The sequence below is a fragment of the Aspergillus candidus genome, assembly GCF_002847045.1.
Source record: "Aspergillus candidus strain CBS 102.13 unplaced genomic scaffold BDW47scaffold_1, whole genome shotgun sequence".
Taxonomy (NCBI): domain Eukaryota; kingdom Fungi; phylum Ascomycota; class Eurotiomycetes; order Eurotiales; family Aspergillaceae; genus Aspergillus; species Aspergillus candidus.
This window is the reverse complement of record NW_020194006.1, coordinates 566,660-577,284: the sequence shown is the minus strand read 5'-3', so window position 1 is coordinate 577,284 and position 10,625 is coordinate 566,660. Positions and strand designations below refer to the sequence as shown.

Genomic DNA, 10,625 nt, shown 5'->3' with positions numbered 1-10,625 from the left:
AAGCTGGATGAATACCATAGTGTACAGCAGGCGTTGGAGGTGTAAATATATATATCACTCTTTTGGATACAGACGTTCTTTCCGCCCCTTGTCTAGAAGATATTGTAATGACCTTTCAATGCTGAGAATGGTTGAATAAGGATGGGGACCCCAGTATAGGATGTGATAGAAGTGCTATCTGGTATTTGCCTCGCCAAAGACATGGCACTCTTGTTGAGACATTATCCACGCGATCGAGTCGGCCACCTCTGTATCCCATATTAAACCATCATTTTTGACCTCCAATATCTCAACCACATCTTATATAATATACTTTATGCTCATAGATTAGTATGGAAATTATATCTTATTCGTATGTCCAAACCGAATACTCACTTATGTCCTTTACCCTCGTCTAGTTTTATTGACTATAACTGTTGTCCATTCTACATTCGATTTCTATCCTCGGCACGATTGGAACTCCAACCCTAGCTCACCTCGGAATATCCATCTGCCATCCAATCCTATACAGACTGAAAAGCCGTGAATCTACAGTTATTCAAGATTAAGTATTCAGTAGAGGAAGTATATAAACTAAAGAGCAAAACATGAGTCAAGTCAAAATCCTCATCTGAAGCTTTCGCATATATGGCTCGCGTGGTCACGGCCAGCTTTAAACACTGATGACCACCTTGCCCATATGCTTGGCAGCATAGAGATAGTCAAAAGCAGACTTTGAGTCTTCGAATTCAAAGATAGTTTTATCCATAACAGGCTTCAGCTGAACTGCCTTTTCTTCCAGAAAATTGCATAAAGCCTGAAACTCGGGCTTTGAGCCCGGTGTAATTCCCCTTGAGTTACAAGATTAGTGTATCTAACAAGCGTCTCAATTAGGAAAGAGAAACAAACCTCAATGTCGCGCTCTTGAGTAGCACAGGTCCAAGTATGTCGGGTTGATTATCTAGGTTAAACCCACCCAGGAAGCCGACGAAGGAAATAACACCTCTCCGGGCGAGAGAAGAAAGGCTCTGCGTGATAGCAGTAGGGCCGACATTATCAACGACAACGTCAACACCTCGTCCATTCGTCAGGCGGCGCGCTTCCTCCTCCCAGTTAGGGTGAGTTTTGTAATTGATGGTCTGCACTTGTCCTGGCTTGCCCAGAGCCCGCGCTGTTTCCAGCTTTTCATCAGACGAGGATGTAATGATAGGCCGGATGCCAGCTGCCAAACAGATCAAGAGCGCAAACATGCTAACACCTCCAGTTCCTTTTGTTTGAGGATTAGCCTGCTTTGTATTCCCCTACGGAACGATACAAGACTTACCTTGGAGCAATGCAGAGCCACTAGATCGTGGCATATCAAGTGCTTTCCACGCAGTCGTTCCCGCACAGTTAATGCAGGCTGCCTACGAGATAGCATAAAGTCAGCACATATCACATCCTGGCTTTCTTCGGATAGTAAACCCACCTCCTCCCAAGAAAGGAGCTTCGGCAAATGGACCAACACCGTTTGGTCAAACACTGCGTATTGTCGTAGTACACCATCGGCATCCCCTCCAAGAGCCTCGACTTCATCCTCAGTCCCCGTGATGCTCTTCAGATCAAAAAGAGGTGCAACGCGATCCCCTGGGTTGAAATGTTTGACCTCGGAACCAACAGTGATAACTTCTGCAGCACAGTCGGAGGCGGGGATACCACGGTCAATCACCTGGACCGGATACTTCCCATTCATCATAGCAACATCTCTGTAATTGAGGGAAACGGCATGGATCCGGATCACAACATGATTGGGTTTAAGATTGGATGGCAGCTTCTCTTCCGTCATCTCAACCGATGAGCCATCGGCAGTGCGGCGGAAAGCTTTGTAGGATTCGGGGATCGGCATGGTAGCGGGACTATTGGGATTATTAACTTCGTTGTTCTCTGCTTAAGTTTTAACTGGAAGAAACGAAACCAAAGGCCGACCAAGTAATATAGCAAATATTATTTAGAAAGACTTGGTCACAAATTAGGGATTTCCTGAATCGATCTAATATAAATAATTAGCATGTCCTGGATTTAGTTAGGTCATGACGGTGCAATTATTAAGCATTATTGATTAACCAGATTTGAACTCAGCCCTTACCCAGCGAACTGACAAAATATATGTATATTAGTAATCGCAGTTTTTTGTGTGACGCTTTCTGCGTTAACTAGTATTCAGATTGATCGAGGGTTTCAGGGATTCTCGCACCAACACTTGGTGTAAGATTGGAGCGTTGGGAACGGAGACGTCTCGCAGCCCTAGGGTTCATGCGGTTTGTTTCCCACTGAGGTACAGATACAACTAGTGCCGAAATAGAGTCAACTCAATCAGCCCAGTTGCTGACGAGGGTTGAATTCGGACAATTATGACAGATCAGCCAACTTGCAAAGAGTTCACTGCTAATTGTATGGTTGAAACACTCAACACAGTAACGGCGACAGAAAAGACTTGAACACTCTCACATAACCAACCCATCTCATACCACCATAACACCAAGCCCGTCTGCCCTAGTTCCCCCAAGCTGGACCACTAAACCCTCTTACAGCAATACTCCACACAGTTATACTGCAACAGCCCCTTGGAACAATTTCCCGCCGAAATCTTATAGCAGTTGCCAAAGTTTCCCCCAGTGGTAGTCACCCGCGACGGAGCATCCCCGCTACACTCGATAATGTACGATATTGTACCCGGACAGCCAGCCGCCATGGCAATATCCTTGCAGCGACCCCGTCGCAATGTAGTGGCAGTTGTTGGCGTATATGACGCCCTCGGCGCCGCTGCACTGTGAGCCGCTCTCCGGGGTTCCGGATTTGGCAGATGGTGTTGGTGCCTATGCCCACCTCGCCGTCGGCACAGATTGCATGGGTTTGGAGTGGGAGGGCGGCTAGGAGGAGAGGGATGAAGAAGTGGAGAGACTGCGGGGTGAGCTTCATTGTGGTCGTTGCTGATCGAGTAGTGAATCAGCCGTCGGTTGATGTTCTAAATGGAAAAGATAGTTCTTGTTAGAGATGAAAAGGCATATGGGTATTCCTCTAAGTATATACCCTCGCTGCGATGGGTTGAGGTTTCGCAAACCCTGCGAATTACTCTTTTAATAAGCAAAGCGGCAGCTGCAAGTTCGTGATGGACGTCACTCACAACGCAGAAACCCAACCAGAAGATCGTACCCCTCAAGGGGGTTGTTAGTTCTCAGCTGAAGAGCCACCAAAAGAGACGTCTAGGAGTCGGCCTCTTTTGCACAATATCAAGGTGACCGGTGTGATGAAATATCTGAGTGAAACAAAAATGCTGCGTGACCTGGGCAAAATAATTGACCATTTCATTCCAGGCCGTGACAGATACTTCTAGTTGCTTGACACTGTTAAGAAATGATTTTTTGACACGAGGTGGCGGCATAGATTAATGCACACATGCATGCCTGCAGACTCAGGCTCCCAGAATCTAGGACCGGCTTCTTCGACACATTCAAAGCGGCATACTGGTAACACGCAAGCGAGACATTTTAGCACAAATAAATCCCTAATACCCAAAAGCTGTGATTTCCAGCTGAACTACAGTCACCTCAGGAGATTAGCCATCCAATAAGCACCACCATGGCCACACCTGCGTATCTGTTCACGGTCTAAATGACGAGTGACTTGGTCGAAGAGTGGACTCCAAGAACACTGGTACATTATAGTCTTCACGTGGGCTCTTCTGTCCGCTCAGCTAGTTATACCATGAGTACTATTTCATCCACAATCGAGTTGTAGAAATCATGTAGGATTTTAGGTAAGCCTGTTCTGCCAAGACTGGAGGGTAGATGGTGCCGTGATAGGGCTGACGCTAAATACGCCACATTTATAGTGCAGAGAAGCCATTTGACTATTGAGAGATAGACATGACTTGATTTGATCTTATTCAATAGTGTGCTCTGTAAAGTTCGGGTACGGCTGCTATGTTTTTCAAATAAGTTAGCTTTCCGATATTTAGTAGAGTAGTGATAAACTGACTATGAAATTTCAGTATAGAAATCGTCGCGATTTGATGAAAACTCTTCTGTGTTGATCAGTTCTTGAGAATAGAAGAGATCAACGAGAGTAGGCGAATTGAAGACTGTACAGATATATATTGAAGATGGCTCCAAGTTCCGGCAAAATAATAACAAATATTCAAAGTCAAGTGACAGACCATACTTTGACTGTTTATATTTCACTCTATATACTTCGATCACTACCATCAAATACCTCACTCACCATATCAAACTATCTGACAACAGAGCTTTTTATTCATGAAGCAAAAAGCTACAGTACTTGATCAAAAGGCAACACCCTTGAAGAGTTACCCATAATATGTAATGATTAAATATGATTATACACGGCCAAGCAGACACCAGACGTCAATGGTTCATGTTGAATATTCAGGATCTGTGAACAGCCTTCCCAAACATGACTCTGCTAGAAGCTAAAAGTATGCCTCGTCTAGACCAACGACACAAACCTACCAACAAAGGAAAAGAGAAGTATATTCAAGCCAAACCGATGGGGTTTTCCCCATCCCTGGAAGAAGAGAAGCAAATTGGACAAAGGAAATATTACGTACGATGAGCCTCTAGAAAGGAAAACCTAAACGTGTTGTCGCGCCTTCACAGGAAGAGGCGGCATCTGACTTTCCCCAGGCCTCCGTTCATCATATGAGACTGTCACCTCGTTCACCTGATGAATGTTGTTGTCGTTATAGCCATTCGGGTAATTCAACATTTGCCTTGTATCCGCATCATCCGACCGCTCGTCCGCCTCTAGTTCTGTCCTGGTATCGTTCAAGGACTTGCCCTGCACGGTCGTCGTGACCAGGCTGTCGAGAGTGTATGTCGGGCGTTTGCGTCCGGTGAGCTTACTGCGGCCGACGCTTGACTTCCCGGATGCAGGTAGGTCGCTGTAGCCGGAGTCGTCCTGGAAGGAGTTGTTGCCGTGGAGGTAACGGTAGAGCGGACGGAGGGCGGGGATGCTGACGCAGATCATGGTCGTGGTCATTTCGGAGTTCGTCCAGATGACGGAGTCGGTCGTCGCATCTATAACCACCCGTTAGTTGTTGTTTCGTTTTGCATCGACTGGTGGTGTGGTTGGAAACGTTACATACAGAGGTAGTCAGTTGAGTCGGCGAGGGCGTAGAGCCCTGTCGTTCGAATGATGCCACAGACGCCGGCGCTGGGGACGATGTCAGTACATGGAACGTAGAGAAGGGATCACAACTGGGATTTCAGGGAGCTTACAATATACCCAGACTCAAAGACAGACAAATAGTGATCTTCTCCTTCTTCTTCATGTTCAGGTCCCACAGGGCTACCCATGGGAACAGCGCCAGCACGAAATCCAACACCGCGGACCAGGCTATCTCCCCGTTAGATCAATTATTGAGAGGAATTGCAAAAGTAAACATACCGCACATGACAGTCGCGATGACCGTCAAGTTGAGTGAGCATCCCTTTTTAGGGACACGCGGGTCCCAGATTGACTCAACAGGCGTGCACTGCACAAAGACAGTGATAGAAAGAAAGATACTCAGGATCATGATGGAGATGTTCCAGAACCACAGAAAAGCCTTGTGCCTAAAGAAGGTCAGCCAGTCTCGAACAGACTAATTGTCTTGGTACTCTTGAAACCCTGGTGTGAATATCTGCTAAGGGCGCCGTGCGTACCATGTTTTAACAAGAATGCGCATCAAGAACGCAGCAACGGCACATTTACTGAGACCCATCGCTAGCGAGACAACACTCTGCCCGGCCAGCAGAAACAGCATGCCGCGCGAAAATTCATCCGGTGACAGCTTGTCGTAGTGCGTTCCCATTCCCGTCATCGCCGCGGCGGTGCACAGCGCTGCAAACGCGACCATCAGTAACTACCCCATTGGCAGTTAGTATTTTTTCCATTTGGCTAACAGGATGCTCATGGTAGCACAAGGATAAGAATGAGAGATTTACCCATGAAATGACCAGAAGGAGGTCATCAACCCCGAGGCTGCGTCGGATTACAGTCCGCGTATATATTCGCAGCCCGAGCACAAGAAGACACATGCCCACTTCCAACCAGAGGACGCCGACCAGCGTGGGACCCTTGTCACGGAGAGGCATTGTTGGAAACGGGCAGGGTCAGTGACTCCTGAGTTAAAGATGGCTGATAGAACCCAACAAAACCCTCCACGACTCTTCCCGGCGGAGGGATCGAGGTATTCTATAGTCAACGCACTTTGACCCCATGTGACGGGTGGCAGGGGTAAGCGAGAAGCAGGGGGGGCAGCGGAAGGGGCCAGGCAGAGGTCTTAGTTTCCGGGAATGCTTATTTTGACAGCAGTGATCGCGGTACTTCTGGCATATTTCCATAGATCAACTTCTCCAACGGGGACGAATATCTTCGATCCCTCACAAAAATCGCACCAACGCTGCCCTATACCCGAGAACAAGGTCTGCTGTTGCTGGGGAGTAAGCGCTTAGGGCAAGATGGCAAGGATCTATCAGGGTAGTTTACAAAAATGGGGACACATCTGACAGCTAGTGCAGAAGTTCGGGAGACCAGTCGAGTTCTGGTCACTATTTTATGCTCGGGGAGCATGCTCCGGGCCCAAACGAAAAGAAAGAATCAATAAAAAGCAGGAGACATTAGTACCAACGCGGGTCGGGAGTCGCTATAACGGTTGCGAAGACCCAGACACTATGCTCCATGGAGCGACAGGATCTCTAGACTCGGCCCCTAAAATGCCTTGACAGGCCGGACATTCCCAACTCAGGAGGACATTACTGCTGTCAAACAAGCTTAGCCAGAGTCTAGCACCACCGATCTTCTCAACCCCTATAGTCAACGGCCTTACCGCTGTCAAACGGATTCGGCTGACGGATAGCAAGCAGAATTAGTCCTCGTCTGCAACCACCACTCCTCTTCCTGTCCAACAACACCATTGACCAACCCCTCTGTCCCGCCGTGACACTCTTTGCAAAGGTGAACAGTGGCCGCAACAGGATGCACCCCAGTGTTTTACATTATCTCCTCCGAAACGCCTTGGGTCCGCCCCTGCCGCTCAGACATATTGGCGGGACCCACAAATACAAATTGTTGGATTCAGTAATTTCCCACGGAGTAGTATCAGAACGTATAAGCCCAAGACACCCATACTCACAGTATAAGCTATCACAATCTACAAATGGAATGTATCCATTTTCCCAGACATGATCTGAGGCAGTGAGTACTCCAAGAGAGGGAACTACAACATCGCGCCCTGGTCACCACATGTGCCAAGACGTCAGACGTCTGATTATATATGTCAGACCGAACAAGGGAGAGAAAAAGAGAGACAGAAAGGGGAAGGTTGTCCGGCGTCAAGGTTGGCTGGCACGACCAACGTCCCGAACGGATCGGCAGGACCCGTCGTCTTGGCAGCTTTTGGAGTAAGCCGGAAGGATCAAATTTCACCGCGACAGGCGGTCCGTTTAAAAAAAGACTTACGACTCTTAAGGCGGGATCTGCCCCAGGAGCTAATGGGCACCTACCCACACCTGCGCTAGTCTCCGAATTAGACCTGTCAATAACCCCGGGGTCCATGGAATAGTGGGGGCTGTCAAAAGTCCCAAATGAAATCTCTGCCTGTGTTGGTTTTTGTAGGGTTGAACAAGGAGACCGGGCTGGATTTGGAATTTCCCAGAAAATATATGTATATATATATATATATCTATATCACATAAATTAAGGATGGAAAATAATTACATGCCAATCAAATGTGCGATGATATATTAAAAGCTATAATAATATGTGTTGATACAAGTCTAATAGAGGTTGAAGAAAACAAAGAAAATGTAAGCCTCTCTGGCCTCCGCTGGCCCCCTTTTCCCCTTGCCACCTTGTATTTAGGTCGAGCTGGTCCCAGCTCTGAACGAATGCGTTAAGCCTGGTTCGTAGGCTCGGGAGTCGAGCCCTCGGTCGACAGAGCGTCCTGCAGATCCATTTCGACGGAGTCGCCGAATTTGACGTTGATCTCCTCCAGACTAAGTCCCATGGTCTGTGTTACGCAGGTCAGTCAGACAAGTCTCTTCTTCCAATATATGCAGGGCGGAAGGGGAAGGCATACCTCAGGGAAGTAGAAGTGGATCATGATGCTGGTCACAACAGTCACAGCCACAAAGACCATGAAGTACTTCCAACCGATGTTTTTCAAGGCCAGCGTGATGGGCGCACTGTAGGCGACGGCGTTGGCGAAGAAACTGGCAAAGGCGATGGTGGAGCCTTCGCTACGCAGATGGGTCGGCCAGATCTCGGAGCTGTAGACGTACGCCGTGCACTCGATGGTGGAGGTGAAGTAGGCGCCGAAGATGAAGTACAGCGCGACGGACGCGTTGATGCCCGGCTTATCGGTGCCGCCGAGGTAGTATTTCTGCAAGGCAGCCATGATGCTGAGGATGGTGGCACTGCCGAGACCGCCAGCCACTGTGATCGAAGTCGTTAGCACTGGATCTTGATGGGAGGGGACGGGGAAGAGTTGAAAGGGCACATACCCAAGAGCTTAACACGTCCCACGCGGTCCAGAAGGAGAACGTTGATACCACACCCGATGATGGCACACAGCGTCCAAACGACACCAAGACCCAGCTGCATGGTGGTGTCAAATCCAAGGCCACCCATCAAGGTGGGGACGAGGTTCGCGATAGCGGTGATACCAGTCGCCTGGCCCATGGTCCACAGCAGGATGGAGCAGAGGGCTCGCTTCCGGTGGGAGGCCGTGCGGATAATGTGCATATAGCCACTGGGGCTGTTCTTCTCAACCTCAACCTGCGCCTTGATCTGGCGAGCCTCGGCGTGGGCAAAGGTTGCCCGTTGGTCATCCTTGGTCTGGTGCAGGTATTCAAGGATACGGATGGCTTCCTCATCGCGACCCTGCTCCATGAGCCAGCGCGGGGACTCGGGGATGAAGTACAGGGACACCAAATAGATCACTCCGACGGCGGTAAGGACAATAAAGACCAGTCTCCACTGCACCTCGGCCGTAACAAAGCTGAATGCAAGAGCGCAAATAGCTGCCATGATGTATGCGGTGACGACGCCCACTCCATGCAGACCGACGAGCATCCCGCGCGTGTGCGGCGGGGAGACCTCACTCATGTACACGGGGGTGTTGGCGAAGATCATGCCCGAGCCGATACCGCAGACAACACGGAAAACGATGAACATTTCGACATTGACGGCACCCGCCTGCAGGGCACCCGAAATGATGACAATAACCGCGGAGACTGCGTTGGCAATCCGACGTCCAAATTTGTTGGCCAGGGGAGCCTGGATGATGGATCCCACAAAGGCACCTCCGAGAAATCTAAACATTCCAGTCAGTACGCGATCCACGGAAAGCGTTTGGAATGGAGTTATCTACCCTGCAAGCATACCATCCTGGCGAGATGTAACGTCAGGTGTGGTCAGAAACTTGGCAATAAAGGTCGGCTGAGATAGCGAGCCCGAAAGAGCATTGGCCGCAAAGCCGTAGACAAAACCACCCAGACAAGCAGTGGCCACGACCTGTAGACAATTAGATCAAGCCAGCTCAGAAGCACCGCAGTAGAAACCTACCAGAATATTAATCAAACTGGTCTGCGGCGCGTCTGCGCCTCGCAGGCTGCGAGTCTCGACGATAGAGCGGCTCTTCTCTTGAGATTTGCCCATTTTGATCCTAGTATACTGGGATTGACAGGTACAAAACGGGGCAAGAGAAAGGATGGAAAAGCATGCATAAGTTTGAACATGAGATGAGGGACCCTAAGACCTTTCATCCTCTAACCGCCACCCCTATTCGAGCTAAGGGGTGAAAATCAATAAGCAAATCCTTCTGCGTAGTCTGGTGGATGCTCGAGTTCATCACTTACAGGGTTTGTGCATGAGCGAGCAAAGTCGCTGTTGGCCCTAGTCTGGGGCCCCTCTTTCCCAAGCACCGACAAACGAACATTGAATGCATCTATTAGTTGGTCAAGCAGGTAGCTCGCTCCAACGGGTTAGCCAATGGATATCGTCATCTGATAATCCTGCCCTAATTGACCAAGCATGGGATCGGCGATTTCAATGGCCGACAGGGGAAGGAAAGTAACAGGCCGGGTGTAAATCGATGGTCCAAATCCCGGCGACAATCTTCCTCATTACTCGTCTCCCCTGCAAATGCTGGAACAATCGTATTGTGGTCGGTCAATAAGCCACCGTCGCGTGTGATGGGCAATCACAGCCCAATGGGGGGCTTCATAGTCGGCGCAAGGATCAAATGTGGGTAACGCTAGTGCTGGCCCCACCTCGGCCGGAGAGTCGGGGGATGGAGCCAGAAACTAGGGAACCGTGTCCGAGTGGACCACTGGGTATTGTGGGTTCTCGTCGGCGGGTGGTCGTCGTTGGCGTGTGAATCTCCCTGGAGATACTACTACGTAGTATGTGACCCCGCTGTCAAAATTGTGGAAACCAACATGGCCCCCAATCCCTTCGTGCTGATCAATGCCCGTACCGAAATGCAAAGGGGTGCCGCACATAAATTCGTGCCCGCTGCAGTGGGATCAAAAAAGACTTGCATCAATCAACCAGTCCATTGACCCTTGTCACTCTCCGGCCGCTTTAGCTCCAGTCTTGACACA

General features: G+C 49.3%; 4 protein-coding genes across 4 annotated transcripts; all 4 read right to left on the bottom strand.

Annotated features, from left to right (window-relative positions):
- Positions 1 to 652: 652 nt before the first annotated feature.
- Positions 653 to 1,864, bottom strand: BDW47DRAFT_121686 (zinc-dependent alcohol dehydrogenase family protein; the record flags this gene model as incomplete). The annotated part of the gene is made up of 4 exons (XM_024815677.1): positions 653 to 830; positions 889 to 1,246; positions 1,304 to 1,385; positions 1,448 to 1,864. 4 exons carry the CDS (start codon positions 1,862 to 1,864, stop codon positions 653 to 655), a joined length of 1,035 nt encoding a protein of 344 aa, XP_024676597.1.
- A 799-nt stretch (positions 1,865 to 2,663) lies between these two features.
- BDW47DRAFT_121685 (uncharacterized protein) lies at positions 2,664 to 2,937 on the bottom strand (the record flags this gene model as incomplete). Its single annotated transcript, XM_024815676.1, has 2 exons — positions 2,664 to 2,786; positions 2,845 to 2,937. 2 exons carry the CDS (start codon positions 2,935 to 2,937, stop codon positions 2,664 to 2,666), a joined length of 216 nt encoding a protein of 71 aa, XP_024676596.1.
- A 1,671-nt stretch (positions 2,938 to 4,608) lies between these two features.
- Positions 4,609 to 6,113, bottom strand: BDW47DRAFT_121684 (uncharacterized protein; the record flags this gene model as incomplete). The annotated part of the gene is made up of 6 exons (XM_024815675.1): positions 4,609 to 5,054; positions 5,123 to 5,190; positions 5,256 to 5,373; positions 5,425 to 5,591; positions 5,682 to 5,881; positions 5,964 to 6,113. The coding sequence occupies 6 exons, from the start codon at positions 6,111 to 6,113 to the stop codon at positions 4,609 to 4,611; spliced, it is 1,149 nt and encodes a 382-aa protein (XP_024676595.1).
- A 1,620-nt stretch (positions 6,114 to 7,733) lies between these two features.
- On the bottom strand, positions 7,734 to 10,202 carry BDW47DRAFT_2094 (general substrate transporter). Its single transcript, XM_024818448.1, has 6 exons — positions 9,879 to 10,202; positions 9,586 to 9,810; positions 9,392 to 9,534; positions 8,523 to 9,334; positions 8,099 to 8,454; positions 7,734 to 8,029 (listed from the first exon to the last, which is right to left on the bottom strand). The coding sequence occupies exons 2-6, from the start codon at positions 9,676 to 9,678 to the stop codon at positions 7,913 to 7,915; spliced, it is 1,521 nt and encodes a 506-aa protein (XP_024676594.1). The 5' UTR covers positions 9,679 to 9,810; positions 9,879 to 10,202; the 3' UTR covers positions 7,734 to 7,912.
- Between the last annotated feature and the right edge of the window lie 423 nt (positions 10,203 to 10,625).